Here is an 18,429-nt window from a genome sequence, read left to right on the forward strand (position 1 = left end):
ATTTTTGAAATGTGCACTGCATAACAGATATTTTCCAAGACATATGAGCCAGACCCACCAACAAGCAACTAACATTGTTATGACAAACAACAATATCCAGATTCCCTTACTTCTAATTCCTTGGTGCCTTTGGACTTTAGGAATGCTTTAATGTTTGAGATCATGTTCCGAGCACATGAACACAACACGATTTCTCCTGTGGCCACAGTCTTTTGGTAATTTTCATGTATGTAAGATAGTAGCTCCTCCTCAGTTTTAAAATCTGTGGGAAAAAAAAGTCACATTGATCATCAGACCCAGCTGAAGTCACTGTACTGCTTAAGCCAGTGGTTATAAACTGGGAAGTTTTGCTGCCCAGGGGGACATCTGGCTATGTCTGGGTGGCAGTGACTGGTGGGGAGAGGGAGGGTACTACTGGCATCTAATGGGTGGAGGCCAGGGATGCTGCTAAACATCTTATAGTTCACAGAGGATTACCTGGTCCAAAATGTCAAAAATGCTGAGGTTGAAAAGTTCAGAGATAGTGATTAATTTTAAGGGTTTGCAAATCACGTGTACATGTTATAAATTTAAGGATAACCAGTAATGGAGAAGAAATAAACTATACAAACCTAGCAGAAAGGAAAAAGATGCATAAAGAAAACTTGATTAATCCCATAGCCTGCTAGAAAGGAAAAAAACAATTGAAAGCACAAAATAAGACACTAAGATACACCCTAGCTTATCAGTAATCATAATAATTATAAATATTTATTTTACGAATACACTTGCTGGTTAAATAAAAGATAGAAACTGTCAGGTTGGGTTTAAAAAAAAAATTATGCTATTTACAAAAGACATACCCAAAACACATGACAAAGAAACATTGGAAATAAAGGAATAGAGGTATAATCACAAGGAAAACATAAATGATTTTGTATGGACCTAAAAAGAAAGCCTCAAAATATATGATGCAAAAATTGGCAGAACTGCAAGGAAATTTAGACATCTACATGGTGGAAGACTATAATACAATCATCTCAGTTATAGATTCTTTTAAGTAGAAAAAAATTAATAAGGATTTTGAATATTCAAATATTAAGATGAATATGTATGGAACCAAGTACCCCAAAATTAGAGAATACACATTATTTTCAAGTACACATGGAATATTAACAAAACAATCACATATTAGGCCACAGAGTTTCCACAAATATTAAAGATTCAATATCTTACAGAACACATTGTGCACAGTCCAAAAAAATTAAAAGCTAATTACAAAAATAAAACACTCCTTTCTATTACAGATGTCAGAAAATATTTAGATGTATCAATGAAAACAGAATATAGTGAACTTATATAATGCAGCTAAATTTATACCTAAAGGAAAATTTATAGACAAATTATCTTTTTAAAGAAAAATTCAAAAACCGAATTAGCTAAGGGTCCAACACAAGAAATAACACAAAAGAGTAAATCCAAATAATAAAGAAGGCAACAATAAAGATAAAAACAGAAATGAATTAAGTAGGAAAAAAAGAAATGAGAGAGCAACAAAAACAAAGATGATTCAAGAAAATAAAACAAATTCAAAATACTATTAAGAGATAAGGTTTAAGTTCAATTTTTCCATAAACATATCCAGTTATTCCTGCACCATCTGTTGAAGATTATCCTTGTCCTGTTGAATTGTTGGGGGCACTACTGTCAAATATCAATTTACCACTGTTGTGCAGGTCTATTTCTGGAAAGGATCTAGTCCAGAAATTATGCTAATGCCACACTGTCTTGCATTACTGTTAATTTTGCTCTCCCATCTACATTCTGGTATACCATACTAGCTCATCGAAGATGTGCTATCTCACTCAAACTGATTATCATCTATGATCCAGTATTCCACAAGAAAAAAAAAATGTTTAAAGAAGCAGAAAACTTTCATTCCAGAATTTTCAAAAGGACTCAAAGGTGACATCAGGTAATTATCGCCCAAAGTTCATAAGCTATTGTCACAATCACCCCACAGTACTGGCACTGTCAGTGTGAGCTAAGAATGTACCCTGAGAATGAGAAACATACTGTAATTCAATCCATTTTTAAATAAGAAAAAAGAACAAATAGGAAAATAAAAGCTACTGGACTAAATTCTTCTGCCTGACTTTGAAAGACCTCAATAATCTAACCCTAGATTATTCACGAACCTTTTCCCTTCTCTTCATTCACAAATGTATAAAACTTCTTTAACCACTTAAAGGGCCAAGACACAGCCCTTCTTTGTGACTTTGCTTATGCTAATCCTCCATCTAGCACACACTTCTTTTACCTTTCTGCCTTCTAAACTCTGCTCATTCTTCAAAGTCTAACCTGGGCTCCACTGGCTCCGTAAAAGCCTTCTCAGCCTGTTCTGCTCAAGACTGGACTTTCCCTTTCTTGACTCCTAGTATGTCTTTACTTCCAAAATGAACAAGTATTTTCTGTTACAGTCTCTTGGCTCTCTTACGTATTCATTTTACCAATTCGTTGTGTATATGTATGTGTGTATATATATATATGTTCATTATTATTCTTTGTATCTGGATCATAAATCTAAGGCTATCTTATTTACTGTACTCCCCATAACACACTTGTGGACATACAGTAGATAGCCAATAAATGTTCATTAAGCGAGGGATATGATTAAAACTTAAAAATATGAGAGTACAGAAGAGTAAACATGAATTTAGATACCAAAATGCAATGGAACTGAGGAATACCTTTAGGTTTAGAACTTCTTAGTGTTCTTCCTTTGTTTCCCAAGTTATCTGCTGTTCTTCCATTGGCTATCTTTTGGATCCCTTTCTCCCCAGCTGTGTCTGGACTGCCATCTGGATGTAACTTCTGAGCCTTTACATTCAGTCTTGCAACATTCAGCATCTTTAAGGAACGGCACATGGTATTCATCTTCTGCCTCACTGGAGTACGAGGGACACCTCCTACCAAAACGACATCGTGGGAAGGAAAGTAAAATAACTTTTACTTCTGTGGAATCAAGAACTACTTTAATTCAGATGAAATATTCTGTGAAGGAGTATTGAAATGAAGTATATCCATTCAGAATGATCTGAATTAGGTAGTTCTTGCATCTCTTTCTACCTACAACACAGGGTAGAAAAGAGCTCTTTTTTAAACTGAAGTTTAGGAACTAAATATCTCAAGGTGGTTAGATGATTTTTACATCTAATGCCAAACAGACAACAGACAAATGCCGAACTGACTCATTTTGGTGTTACCCAGTAGTCACAGAGTTGTGATGAAACTCTTTTGAAAGGCAATTAAGCAGTCTGCATCCAGAGCTCCCTTTTCCATGAATAACTTGTTCATGGAAACTTATACTAAGGAAATCACTCAAAGGTAAATCATATGCATGATGTACACTATAGTATTATTTATAATGGTAAAAACTGAAAACAATCTACATGTTCAACAACATAAGAAATTTGCAAATTTTGTTAAGCAATGAGGTAACTAAAAAAGCAAAGTAGTAGATAAACAAGTAATTATAAGCAGCACACAAAGTTGTATTTAAATTTCTGTTATAACTAAAAACAAAAATGGTTTAATTCATTAAGAAGGTAGAAAAAAAAGAAGGTAGGATTGTGGGAGATTTTTAAAATCACTACTGTACTAATACAATTACTTTAAAATATGAAATATAAGAACGTGTCCTTCTTTATTCAGTTACCATTTCAACTTCATTTTAAGGAATATCAATCTTTTAAAACACACTGTCAAAAAAGACTGTAAGAAACAGCCTTTCTATGTGCTTACGCTTCTTTTTGCTGTCTTCTTGATTGGACACAGTATATTCTTCACGAGACTTTCTCTGGTAGAGCTCAGAGAGGCAACGTGTCAATTCACTTTCAGTTTTGGAAGGCTCTTCCTTATTAGATGACGCAGCCTGTAGTAACCTGTGAATAAGTCAAGATGTCTAGTACAAAGTTGAAATTCTGATTTTCCAAAATGCTTTAAAAACAGCAACAACAATATTCATTATCCTTTTAAAAGCTAATCAAAAGATGTCTCCACAAGATGCCTTCACAATATTTTTTCTCAGGAGGGAAAATGTCCCTCTTCTCATTTATGATTTGTACAAATTCAGGGGCAGAAGCTACTGTTCACAAAACCATTAATGTATTATTACATACAGTATTGACTTTTATTAATAAGATTCTTCATGTCCTAGGGTACATGTCTAATTATGCTAACTATTTCACTCACTTCTGGGCTTCCACAATTTTTACCCAGTTTCCATATATTAAAGTACAAGATGATGTAATACAGTGTAGTGAGTATCAGAATAACTTTTGAATAATTATTTCACACTCTAGTAAACTAATTTGGGATTGATGAGCAGGGAAAGAAATAGGGCAGGGGAGATGATTAGTTATTAACTGCTTTCCCGCCTACAGCTAAATATCAGTCACTAAGGAAATAATGAAAATAGCACAACTTTCAAAATGTATTATTTCTATTTCATTATCTTCCATTATCTGATATCATCTGACTTAAAAGTAGGAGAAAGTTATAGTGCCATTAGTTGAATTAGTTCATACCAGCAGCAGGTCTGAAGCAGCCTAATTCTCCTAAGTGTGCTGGTATTTCCTTGAGCAGTTAGGGTTGCTTTTTCCCCCCCGTTAATTTACTGTATCTGCTTCAGATTTTTTTTTAAATAAAATTAAGCATTCATGGACACAGAGAAAGCCTCACCCAATTTCTTCCCATCCCTTCCTCCCAGAGGTATTCCTAGATTCGTGTGTACCTTATTTACAGAGACATATATATGTAACAAAACGAACAAACTGCTGTTTCATATGTTGTAAATCTTATGAAAATGGTATCATACACACCATCCTTTGGCAATTTTGTTTGCACTCAACATATTTTTCACGTGTTGCTCTGGTTTATTCAGTTTTACTAATCTACGTATAATATTCTATTGTATAACTATACTGTAATTTATTTATCCATTTCCCTGAGAGTCTGCTAGTCCTTTCCACTGGAAATGAATATTCTAGCACAGCTCTCCTTGTGTTTGTGCAAAAATTTCTTCAGTGCAGACACCTAGAAGTAGAATTGCTGAGTGTCAGAGTATGTGAAGTTTCTGTTTTACTAGGAACATTGTTCTCTAAAATGGTTGTAACCATTTTACACTTCTACCATCTAAAATGTGCTCATTTCCCCACATGCTAATTTTTCACAATCTAATAGTTATAAAATAGAATCTGGTGGGTTTTTCCATGTTGTGGTTTTAATTTCCATTTGCCTATGCTGAGTATCTTTCCAAATTACTGCTCTGTTGGATTTCTTCATATGAATTGCTTGTTCACAATTTTTTTAAAATTTATTTTATTTATTTATTTTTGGCTGCATTGAGTCTTTGTTGCTGAGCATGGGCTTCCTCTAGTTGCGGCAAGCGGGGGCTACTCTTCATTGCGGTGCGCAGGCTTCTCATTGCGGTGGCTTCTCTTGTTGCAGAGCATGGGCTCTACGTGCACGGGCTTCAGTAGTTGTGGCGTGTGGGCTCAGTAGTTGTGGCCTGTGGGCTCTAGAGCACAGGCTCAGCAGTTATGGCACATGGGCTTAGGTGCTCTGCAGCATGTAGGGATCGAACCCGCGTCCCCTGCATTGGCAGGTGGATTCTTAACCACTGTGCCACCAGGGAAACCCTGCTTGTTCACATTCTTTGCCCAAGTTTCTATTGGATTTCTTATATTTAGGAGATCTGTACTAATTTGGATACTAATGCTTTGCTGGTTATATGGATTACAGCTACCCGAGTCTATGACTAGTCTTCATCATATAAACATTTTAAAATTCATTATAGTCATATATGTTCCTTCATGCTTTGAATTTTTTAGGTCTTATTTGAGAAATCCACCCTTAGCCTAATCTTCTTCTCTAGTGTTTCTCCTTCTTACAATTTTAAAGTGTTTACTTTTCATGTTTGGTTTTTCAGTTTATTTGGAATTTATCATTATGTATGCTGTGAAGTAGAAATCTAATTTTTTATCTTTTTTGTTCTGGATAGCCAATCATCAACACCACTATTTACTGAATAGTCTATTCTTTCCCTGCTGCTTCTACTCCACTGGTCTATCTGTTGATCCTTGCACCGATACCACACTATGTTATTTACTACAGCTTTATGGTAAATTTTGCTATCTCATATGGGAAGGTGTACCTGTTATGCTCTTAGTCTTTTGGAGCTGTACCATGTCCATGAATCAGAAGACTCATTATTATAAGATGTCAATTCTTCCCAAATGGACCTATAAGCTCAATACACACTCAATCAAAAATCCTAGCGGGCCTTTTTTGGGTGTGTGGAAACAGGCTGATTCTAAAATTTACATGGAAATGCAAAGGGTCCAAAATAGCCAAAGCAATTCTGAGAAAAAAAAAGAACAAAGTTGAGAGGACACAGACTACCTGATTTCAGTACTCAAGATAATGTGTTATTAACATAATTTCTGGACTAGACTCTTTCCAGAAATAGACCTGCACGTTGGTGGTCAACTGATTTTGACAAAGGTGCAACAGTGATTGAGAAAAAGATTGTCTTAACAAATGGAGTTGGAACAACTGGGTATCTTTATGGAAAAAATAAACCTCAACTTCTTAATATTTTGAATTTCTGCCATATCTTTTACATTTCCAATATTATTTATGACTGCTCATACAAGTAGCTCAATCTTGCTATAGATTATTTTATTTGGCTTCTCAAAGAATCATCTTTTGTTTCTCTTGACTTCTATTTATTATTTTTAATATTGCCTTCTTTTTTTAATTTTTGGGTTTACTCTCTTGTATTAAGTGTGTCAGTCACAGCTAATTGGTTTTTAATTTTTCTCTTCAAAAGATACTTTAAATTTTCCTTTAAGTATAAATTTAACTGCATTATTCAAGTTTGCTATTTTCCTTTTTTATTGAGATTTAATACTAAATATTTTCTGACATCTATGAGTGTATTTTGTTTTCGTAATTAACTTTTTCTAAATTTTTAGTTCTGATAAAATACACAACATAAATTTATCATCTTAATCACTCTTAAGTACATAGTTCAGTGATATTAAGTATATTCATAATACCATCATCTCCATCCATCTCCAGGATTCATCTTGTAAAACTGAAACTCTAGGGGCCTCCCTGGTGGCACAGTGGTTGAGAGTGCGCCTGCCAATGCAGGGGACACAGGTTCGTGCCCCGGTCCGGGAAGATCCCACATGCCACGGAGTGGCTAGGCCCGTGAGCCATGGCCACTGAGCCTGCGCATCTGGAGCCTGTGCTCGCGACAGGAGAGGCCCCAACAGTGAGAGGTCCGCGTACCGCAAAAATAAAAAAAAAAACAAACCCTGAAACTCTATACCCATTAAACAATATTCTCCATTTGTAATTAGTTTTTAATATTATTGGACTGTACTCAGAAAGGGTGGTCTGTTAAAAACAACAACAAACTCACATGCAGATAACTGAGAGCTGACTTCAATAATCAATACCCAGAGAAAAAAATAAGTTTTACCAAAATGACTCCATCAAATTTGAACTGGCACCACTAAAGTTAGAGCAAGGAAACCACTTCTCCACAACAGAGGAATTCCAGGGAGCTGTGCGGCCAAGCTCCTGCTGGGCCCATTCTGGAGTAGGCGGAGCTACAGAAACAAAGAAGCAGAGATGGAAGAGGAAAAGAGGCATTAGAAGCAAAGCAGAGAATTCCAAGCACTTGCTCCTCCCTTGGACTGACTGCATTCTTCTAAAGGACATCATTAACAATGTTCCTTCAGCTGCACCCCCAATCCCAACAGGCCTATATTGTCTATGAAAAATGCGCAAACACAGGCTTCCTGAATGTTCCTCAAACACACCAGACACACAAACCTTGGCACTTACTGTTGCTTCTACAATGTTCTCTCCCTATCACTTCCTTCAAAGCCTTTGCTCAGATATCACTTTTTTAACAAGGCCTGTTTAAAATTACAACCCTCCTATTCTTTTTTCTCTGCTTTATAACTATAGCACTTAACTCTTTCAAACATACTATATAATTTCCTTATTTAATTTATTGTCTTGTCTCCCCTGACTAGATAAGTTTCTTAACAACAGAGACCTTTGTCTATTTTCTTCTCTAATGTACTCCCAGCCCCTGGAACAGAGCCTGACATACAGCAGGCACTCAATAAATCTATTGAGTAAATGTGAATGGAAGAACTATCAAATTGATTATATCTATCTAGCATAAATAAGGTTTGTATCATATCAGTAACAGTGCAAAAAGTGGAAGACAGAATCATAACAGTTTTACATGTAGTCTTTATTAAACATATTAAAAAATACCTTCGATTTCAAAATGGTTTCACAGAGCCTTTGGCCTCCTCAGAATTGCTTCAGGATTTCTATAAATAATGATTTAAAGTGCCAGAAATATTGTAGCCTACTTTTATCTGTTTTATAACAGATATTGGGCTCTACTAAGAGCACATTGAAAAAAAGTTATGTTGCTAGAAAAGATGGTAAACCACTAACCTAGAGTATGGTAGTTATTGCTTCAGAAGCTTACCTGAGGTAGCAGGATCTTCAAGTGAATTGTGAATCTGATTCAATACACCATCCACAACCTCAGAAAAAAGGGAAGCTGAATCCTGGGGGCTCTCTGCCACAACTGTTTGGAGAAAATGTCTTTGAAATTCAGTCTCCTTGGTGTGGAACACAGTGAGAATTGTAGCACTGGCAGAGAAGGGGGAAATAACTCCAGTGATGGGGGGCCAGCCTTCACCAGGGTCCACACTGGTAACCTACATAAAAAGATCTAATTAGTTGGGAATATTGTTGACATATGTCTAAAAAGGCATGTAGTTTAGTAAAAGACAGAATGATAGTTTCACCCAATGATTAATATAAAAGAGAAAACTGGAAAAGACAGACTTCACGGATATTAGTGCTAGCATTGAATTTACTGATCATCTAATCCTAATCCCTCAATTTACAGATAAGAAAAGCCTAAGGTTATTAGGAATATTTACTAAGCACTTATTATGTACTTATTATAACTCAATGGATTCTCATAACCACTCTGAAGTAAAAATGATTATTATCAGAACTTCCCTGACGGTTCAGTGGTTAAGACTCTGTGCTTCCACTGCAGGGAGCACGGGTTCGATCCCTAGTTGAGGAACTAAGATCCTGCATGCCATGAGGCACAGCAAAAAAAAAAAGATTATTATCCCCATTTTATAGAGGAGGAATTGAGGTTGAGGAATAAGCAACCTGTTTGTCACCCAGTTAATAAGAGGCAGAAGCCAAGAGTGTATGAATTTGAAACCCATGCTCTTAACCAAGAATCAATTCTACCACTTAAGGGGATTTATTCAGATCACATGGTGGGCAGCAGAGCTGTGATCTAATCCAGGTCACCTGACGCCCTGACTCCAGTGCTCTGTCAGAGCACACAACTCTTAGAATAACAACTGTCCAAATGACTACCCAGTTTTTCTCTGGAATGTTTTACAGTGGAATCCAGAAGATAAAAGCTTTCTGAGCTTACAAAAGCAAAAGGCAAAGTAAGGTAAGGAATTACTGGTAGTTAAAAAATTAGCATCACCTTTATATCAAATCTGGGTATGTATGTATTCCTTTTCAGAAGACATTACTAAATTTATATCAAATCTGGGTATGTATGTATTCCTTTTCAGAAGACATTACTAAATTTGTATAACTACTGGACACTAGTATATCTAATTTTACAATGTAGAGTTTTTTTTAAAAATGAAATATATTTATTACGTAAAAGTAATAAATACACAATGCAACATTTAAAAAATGAGAAACCACCCATCACTTCACTGCCCTAATATAATCATTCCATTTGGCTCACTGCCTCTTCCCTATGTGAATATAATTTGGTTTAATTGGATTCAAGGTACATGCAATTTTTATAAGCTGTTTCTTCACTAATGAGCATTGTCACGATGCTATAAGACTTGCAAAAATATCATCTGTTTCACTGAGACTGTATTATGTAGGGCACTCCTTGGCATTTCATAAATGCACTTATTTCACTTTACCAGTGTGTTATTAGACCAGAATAACTTGCCACGTGGAAGATACCTACCAGATGTAATTCTTCAGCAGTCAGCCTGTTTACCAGCTGCTGAAATAACATCCTTTGAGTTGATTTGTTATCCTCTGGACTTTGTAGCATCCAGCTATCAGTGCCCAAAGTGCAGCTTGTTGGGAGGGACCACTGGGTCACTGTGCCTTTTAGAAAAATTCTGACTGGTTTCTGAAAATGTCTCTGATGTATGGCCAAGGGCTCTAGAGTAACTGCCCATGTTTCTTGATCTTGAATCTCTTTGCCTGTTAGAAATAAAGAATATTGAAATTCTAATATAAGAAGTAGCTCCTAATAAGAGATTTAATAGTAAGAAAAAAAAATTAGATTGCCAGCCGAGGTACTAGTATTGTCACTTAGTTCACCCTTCAACCCTCATGCTACTGCTATCATAGTTAAGTTCATTCAGTTTTACAGGAAAAGCTGTATTTGACTGGAATTACAATGGTGTGACTTGATATCAGAACTTCTCAATTATGACTTAGAAATAAGTATTCAAGCAGTACAAACACACACAAAACCCACTGCTTCTTAAATCCATAAAATACAGTGCATCCTATCTTACGAGTTTAAATTCTAAAGACCATGTAAGACAAAACTGCTTTCCATGAAGAGAGATGAGGTTCCCTTAACATCTTTCTTTCACTACCAAGCAGTGTTTCCCCAGCTTTAGTAAAATCCTGGCTGAAAGTTTCAAAACTACTCTTGAAATTTCCTTAAATTGTCCATAGTGTATAATATAGTTTTATGTACATATCTCTATATGGTATTATTTATGTGACTACATAATGATTCAGAAATTAGATTCACTATATAGCAAATCATATGATAAAGCAAATTTATGAAGATTCCGACATGCTGGCTCTTCCTGGTACCAGGCACCATTTTCTGCTTCAAATGACTAATTTGTTATTTCTTCTCTGAGTCAATCACTGATTTTCTATGATCTTCAATTTATCAATCTCTTTTATGAAGCAGTGAAACCTTACTACCCATTTGCTTGGGCACCTGAACAATATTATCCTTCTTTGCAAAAAGTTGGGAAACTCTTTAAAAACATTCACTTGTCCTTTTTACATGGGCTTACAAGTTGTACCAAACTTTAGTCCTTTCCTGTGGTATCTCTGATTTTGCTTAGATATCTTTCAATGACAAGCGTTAATGGAATGCCTAGGCTGCTGGAAATTCTAAATTCTAAAGAATTCATGGGCCTGACTTGCAGAAATGAATGAAACCCAGACCAACCACCCCATCACCACTCCTCCCCCACCCCCGGCCCCAAGTATTATTTGCTTACCTTCAACAGGGAAAAATAATGTTCCTTCCACCCGTGGAAATGAGGCTTCATACTCAGGAGAATTATAGAGCAAACAGTTTAAAGTGGAATCAGTTGGCAGAGTTGAAATCCATGAAGAGAGGTGAGGTTCCCTTGACAGCTTTCTTTCACTACCAAGCAGTGTTTCCCCAGCTTTAGTAAAATCCTGGCTGAAAGTTTCAAATGGCAAGACAGTGCCTCCTACATGGTGGAGCAGTTCACATACTGTCCAGTACCCAAGGTGGTCCGGAGATTCCCACAACTAAAATAAAAATTACAAAGAATCTTGGGTTATTGTAAGTTAGGCATTCATAAAGCTAAGGGAAATCAGGAGAAAGTAAAGTTGATATGTACATTAAAGGATCAAATTACACAATTAATGTATTTGTTGAACCAAACACAAATAATGGCCAGCATCCCATTACTTGCATAACTGCTATATAATATGCCTTGAATAACTGCTATATAATATGCCTTCAAGAAAGCACCTATTTAGTGAAAATAGCACTTCAATTCTATCTTCTGTCAAGGAACAGAAGTGATGCAACTCACGAGGGATAAATCATAAAACGTTAGAAGGAATGCAAAGTCATTACACATTAATAAAAAAAAATCGTCCTCCACAACACAACAGCGGCCAAGTGTCACAGGAGAGAGGCAGGAGCACCTCCCTTAGAAGGTGATCACCAGAGACTCACCCACCCTGCCCACACCCACGGGTCTGTGTGGAGACCAAACAGGTCTTTTCAGTTCTATCTTCAGTGTTTTCACTAAACCCTGGACTCTTACTGAAGCTTACAGAGTCTGTGCTCTGCCTCCAATCTTTCCTTTGTTTTAAGAAGTATTCTTCGAAACTACATATCCAATCATGCTACTTCTGTAAAAACTCTGAAGGGCTTCCCACTGCCCTACAGTATAGCCATAAAGCCCTTTACAACCCAGCTCTAAACAATATTTCCAAACACATTATCCTTCCCTCACCCATCCCTACCTTCCAGGCACACCGAACCATTTGCTGTTTCCTGAACATGCCACATTTTACAATGCTTCCATGTTTTTGCTAGTTCTGTTTGCTGTGTATTCCCTTTCCATCTTCACCAACTGGACGCTTATTATACTTCATTACCTAGCTCAAACCCTGCTGTCTCTGTAAAAGCCATTCCTCACTCCTTCACACATAGCTGACTTTTCATCCAACCTTCTTTCAGCAAACTTTTATTGAGCAACCTTTATGTGCCATTGAGATAGGCTGGGACATGGGACCCTTTATTGGAGTGCTTGCACCTGAACAAACGAATACAAAGAAACTATAAGGGACTAAAAATAACTGCATGCAGTCAGGGCAATTATGAACAATAGGATACAAAAAGGCCACAAATCAACTGCCATTTCTGAGGTGCTGAGAGCAAAAGCAGGGTACTGAGCATGATCCCTGCACACAGCACCAAGGGGGTGCACAGATCACCGAAGCTACGCCTCCTGCCCAGCCCACCAATCTGCTCCTACTACACCCCCATTTAAGGAATCAGGCCCCTGCCCTTCTCTGGGGAGTAGGAAGGGCCCCTGTTTCTTGTTCTTACTCCCTTGTGCAGCACGAGTCCCAGTAAAGCCTTGCCTGAATTTCTCATCTGGCTTCTTATCAATTTCTATTGATTAAAGAGTCCAAGGACTCAGGATGATAATACCATGAACTAGCAAGACATAGTCCCTGTCTTCTATGATCTTAAAGTCAAGGGTGGGGTGAGTAAAAAAGCAATAGCACAAAATATTTGGCTCAGAATCACGATGTACCATGACAATATGCAGGTACTATGGGAACATAAAGGCGCACCTACCCTAGAATACATTGATCGTGCTGCTTTGCCTACTCCACAGGTGAGTTGACAACTGTGAACCACAAATTGCTATGTGAATGTGAAAAATTAGAACTAGAAGGGTCTTCTAGGTCCTCTCCAAACTTTCTATTATATTGAAGTTCAAAGGGTGCCCAAGTTCACAGCAAGGCAATGATAGTCCAGTCTAAGAACCCACGACTCTCTTGGGTAGTGCTTTTAAAATGAGGATGGTGATCCTGATGAACTTGGATGGACCCTATGATTAATCAACTGAATGGTTTAAGATCAGTGTTAAAGAAAAAAACCAGGAAAGAAAATATCAGAGCACAACAGAAACTATCACATGTAGTGAAGATAAGTAATGTACTGCCAAACTTTTGTTTTGGTTATGCCTATCAGTTTGGAAAATGCTGTGATAGATTAATCAATTAGTATTTGATGTTACCACCCATATATCCACACCTGTGCTCACTGCCAAGGGGGAGAATGGTAAGCCAGTTCAACTATCATAGATCCTGATTAGGATTTTCTGCCAAAGGGAAACAAAAAAATTGTTGAAATTATTTCAGTCAGAGGACCAGCCAGGAAAAAAAAACTGCTTGGCAAATGAAAAGTAAAACTTTAAAAGGAGTTGAAAAGGACATAAGCTTTGATTAAAAATATATGAACATGATAAAAAAAAAAACCCACAACCAGTAGATAGATTATGGCTACATTTTTCTTTTTTATGTACATTATGGGCTAAGTAACAGACAAGTCCTAGTGGTAGTTTCAAATTTAGGGATTTATAAACGTCCACAAGACTATAAGCTCCAAGACAGCAGGGACCACATCCATCTGGCTCACTAATGGTGCACCCAGTACTCAGCATACCTCGCAGTTTGTTCAACAACAGGTATCTGTTGAGTAAATCACGGTTAGCATAAAGTGGAAAATGTGAGAGAGGTCTCTTATGCTCCCTTCTATCCTATATCTTTGCAAGAGTTATGTGTGCTTGGATTCCCTCCTCCCTGAGTCTGTTTCTCCCAGTTTTACTTCCCAGACTGTAAGCTCCACATGGCAGACCCTGGAATTTCTCTTCTCTTCTCTCTACCTCATAGTGAGAGCTCCCCAAGGACAGAACCTAAGTCTCCCTTTTGCCTCCACAGTGCGGCTAGGCAGAGGCTTTTGAACAGGAAAAGACAGATCTACACCAGAAAAAAAATTCCAGAAAAGCTTAAGATGATCTGATGGGCTTTTTCTTATGGGAAACAACATAATAGATGTAAGAAGCCTCAGAGAAGACCCATCTCCACAGATGATGGGATGTGTGAACTGGAAGAATCTTTAAAAAGATCCTGTCAACCTACTTATTTTAATGCCATTCAGAAAAGAAAAAAAGAATCTCCAAGCCCAATCTGCTAAGACTTATTCTAGCCAATATTTGATAAAATACAATTCCAGCATAAAGTCTTTGATGTGATTTAATATCAACTATCCCAAATCGAGCCCTTATGTGTTGTGTCCAACACCTGATTTGCTGCCTTAAACAAACTAAGTTTTAGGATTCCATTTTCTCCGTCAATGTTTACCATTCCCTTAAACACTTTTGCCTTTTCCTTTTCTTTTGACCAGCCACTGCTGCCTTACATTGCATTTGCTAAGTCTTCGTTGGGCTTTGCATGTGAAAGCAATTTGGAAATTTTAACCCACTATATCACTACTTGTGTTAAGTATCTGCTCATTTCCCATTTGCAACCTTGCAATTTAACCCACCCCTACTTTAGTGACATATGTTTCCAACAGATGCAATCACATCTTTCACCTGGTTAAGCCACTTTCCCAACTATTTGAACAAAATCCGAATTTATTACCTTGGCCCTACAGATATGCCTCTGCTACCTTCTAACTTCCTCTCCTACTGTGCTTGTCCTTGCCTACTAGTTTTCAGCATTCCTTGCCTTTTTGTTTCTGAAACAAACTAGGCTCATTTCCAGCTCAAATCTTTACACTGGCTCTTCTCTTTGCCTGGAAAGTTCTTGCCCAACCTTCACTATCCTCCTCCTTCACCATTCAGTTCTCTGTTCAAAAAGGCCTTCCCTGACTACGACCCTATTTACAACTGTCTCCTGCTTCTACTTCCTCTGCCCCACCGTCAGCCCCTTACTCAGCTTTATTTTCTTGAGAGCATTATTTGAAATCCTATCACTTGTTTATCTGTTTAATCTGTTAACCATACCTGTCTAATATATCTTCCCCCAGAAGGTAAACTCCACTTTGCTGACCACCGCATCCCCAGCAGCTAAAACAATGTAGTCGGTACTCAATGTAGTGGCTCCTCAAATGAAGTTATTTATTGACAAAGTGAAGTGACAGAAAGAAAATGATGGAGGTAGAAATTTATACTTATCACTGGAGCAGGAGCTCCACTGCCTCAACGAAAGTCCAAATTAGCCATTTAGGACTGTAAGTACATAAGAATTTGTTCATTTGGTCAACAAATATTTTCTGAACACCTATAACAAGCAACAACACATCTGCAGGAGATACAGAGATGTGTGTGCCTGCCTCTTAGGTTATTTCTAGGCTAGATGGAAGGTGAGGGACTGCACGACTGGAACATATAATGGAGAAAGGGTAAGTGCCACAAAAGTGTTTGGAAATTCAGAAGTTGAGATTGAGTAGTTGCCATGTGGGCAAAGGCCCTAAAGAATGAGTGTGATTTAAACTGGCACAGAAGAGAGAGCAGTGGCGTTTCACTGCTAAGACAAAACAAGCCGTCAAGGCCTGTTGGCCAATTAAACTGTTTCAACAGTATGGAATAAGGGTCGTGTGTAGGAAAGATTAAGTCTGGGAAGACAGATAGGGCCCAAATTGTGAAGGACCTCAAACGCGTTTACTCAGGTACCGAGGACCTACCTATCCCGTTGTGATGAATGTCCCTCTTTGTGACCCCAGAACTTTCCTTCTGAAGGGACACCTGTTGGTCATGTTAGTCTCATTCTGGGTCCACGGGCTGCTCTGCAGATGCTGTCAAGTTCTGGTTCATCAGCACCAGCACCACGTACTAAAATCTGAGTTCGCTGTGTAATCTTACCTTAGGCCACTCGGTGGTATCCACCCAGTACAAGGTGATTTTTCGGGTTATCATGACTTCCTGGACTCTCTTGGGCAGCAACTTGTCCATCACCTGCTTAGGAGTAGGCGGCAGGCGCTGGGCCTGGGCCTCGCACCCGGACATGAACTGCAGCAGCTCCCTCTGCGAATGCGGACAGGGGGCTAGGAGGAAGACGGCGTTCACAAAGCCGCCGAGCGCACACTGGGCCTCCTTGGCCTCGCCCTCCACGTCCAGCAGTCTCCTCCCGCTGCTACGCAGAATCGGCTTCGTGGGCGATGTGATCTCGGGCCGGTCCCACTGATAGTCTAGCAGCGTCTCCATAAGGGCACTGTGCGTGTGGGTGGCCCTGGGCGCCGGGCCCGGCAGGTGGGCGCCGTGGGCGCCATCCCCGAGCCTGGCCTCCAGCTCCTCTTCAAAGTCCTCCCAGGAGCGGATCCCCAGCTCGCGGAAGTCAGACACGCGGGAAGGCCGGCTCCGCGCACCCTGAGAGTCAAAGAACCTGAAGGCCCAGCGGACCCTGGCCAGGCCGAACCTGCAACTCAGGTAGGTGAGGAGGCGCAGGGCGACCCGCCGGACTGGGCTCTCACCAGCGGCGCCTCCCGCGGTGTCCAGCAGCAGCATTACGTTGTGACAGCAGGCCATGTCGGCCGCGCAGCCGCCTCAGGGTTAGAGCCGGGGCCGGCGCCGCTCTCTCCTAGACCCTCGCTTCAAAGAACCAGCGCCATTCTCTGCTTCTCTCAGGAACCCTGGTCGAAAGCCTCCCGCGCTCTCCAAGGGCTGCTGGCATTGGCGGAGCTAACCCCCAAAGTCAGCTCCCATTGGTCGCTTGCCTTACGTAAGTGACGTGAGCAACTTTCATCCTTGGCTCTGATTGGAAGGGTGATGGAGAAGAGCCCTGCTTGATTGGTGGATTGCGGGACGGCGGGCGGGACGCTGTGTTCCGAGAGAAACTTAACGTTCATTGGCCTGGGCCTTCGTTTTAAAATTTAAAGAGGCGGTGCTGGGGGCCTGTGGCTTTAAGTTTCTCTTTTACGAAGGAGGACTGGGGCCGTGCGATAGTACGAGGAGAGGTTTACTAAGATCTGAAAATAGTAGGGGAAGAGAATTTGGGATGGTTTGAATCAAACTGGTTTAAAGCCACCCTAGACTTTCTATGGAGCGGGATCTGATGGGGAAGACTTAAATTTTCTGTAATTTAAGAAAAAAATATTAAAAATTAAAAGTTCACTTCCTTTGCCCTAGTAATTTCTAAGCGTTTCTCTTGAAGAAGGTAATCGAAGATCAGGATAAAAGTTTAATTTGAGAAAAAAAGGAAACAGCTTGGGAATGATTAAATAAGGTATGGTGCACCCCCAAGGGGAACATCGTGCAGCTTTTTAAAGTAATGTTTTTATGTGTAATGTTAGATGGAAAATACTGCAGAACCGCACATGCAATGAGATCCCCAAATTTTCTGTCTGCCTATGTGTATATTTTTAAACTGTTAAGATAATACTGTGTACTGAAAGTTGTTTTTAATTGTATCTGGGTAACGAGATGGTGATTTTTAAAAGTTTTTTTTTCTTTTAATTTTCTAAAGTTCTATATTTTTATTTTACTTTTACATTCGAGGAGGGGGGGAGTATTCTTAACGAAAAGGATCTTTTTGTTGCAAATAGAAGAATCCTCAACTGTAGAGAAGGTTGTGACTCTAGATGGGAGAAATCCCTATTATTGGTTCTAACAGCAGAGGAGAATTTAAACTCTCTCTAGCTAGGACTGGCCTACCTTTAAATATCCTTCCAATCCTGAGATTCTCTGAACCAGTTGTTTCAAGAAAGACCACCAATGATACTTCGTAGATTGTCAGTTTATTTTATTCATGGACTTTTCCTGATCCACCGACTGTCATTTTAGAGTCACAAACATTTTTTAGTCTTAATGTGTCAGGTGCTTACTAAAACTGTACACACCCATTGTGTTGTTCATCATTCAACAAATAGTCATTACAGGGAACAAAAGAGCTAACTATACTTCCTCTGGGAAGCTTACATTCCAATAAGGGGAGCCAAACAAATAAGTA

General features: G+C 38.8%; 1 protein-coding gene across 2 annotated transcripts in view; it reads right to left on the reverse strand.

The window, feature by feature from the left end:
- The window catches only part of TICRR (TOPBP1 interacting checkpoint and replication regulator), a 51,017-nt gene extending 33,912 nt beyond the window's left edge, over window positions 1-17,105 (reverse strand). For both annotated transcript variants that reach the window (XM_027089087.1, XM_027089086.1), the window contains exons 1-8: window positions 16,347-17,105; window positions 11,418-11,697; window positions 10,121-10,365; window positions 8,570-8,804; window positions 7,535-7,664; window positions 3,784-3,923; window positions 2,730-2,948; window positions 111-262 (exon numbers count right to left, since the gene is read on the reverse strand). In XM_027089087.1, coding sequence (XP_026944888.1) covers window positions 111-262; window positions 2,730-2,948; window positions 3,784-3,923; window positions 7,535-7,664; window positions 8,570-8,804; window positions 10,121-10,365; window positions 11,418-11,697; window positions 16,347-17,009 — 2,064 coding nt within the window. In that variant the 5' untranslated portion in view covers window positions 17,010-17,105. The remainder of the gene's footprint in view (window positions 1-110; window positions 263-2,729; window positions 2,949-3,783; window positions 3,924-7,534; window positions 7,665-8,569; window positions 8,805-10,120; window positions 10,366-11,417; window positions 11,698-16,346) is intronic.
- Window positions 17,106-18,429: the final 1,324 nt, after the last annotated feature.

This window comes from Aethalodelphis obliquidens, unplaced genomic scaffold, assembly GCF_003676395.1.
Source record: "Aethalodelphis obliquidens isolate GAN/ISIS:26980383/991018 unplaced genomic scaffold, ASM367639v1 scaffold65, whole genome shotgun sequence".
In the NCBI taxonomy this organism is placed as follows: domain Eukaryota; kingdom Metazoa; phylum Chordata; class Mammalia; order Artiodactyla; family Delphinidae; genus Aethalodelphis; species Aethalodelphis obliquidens.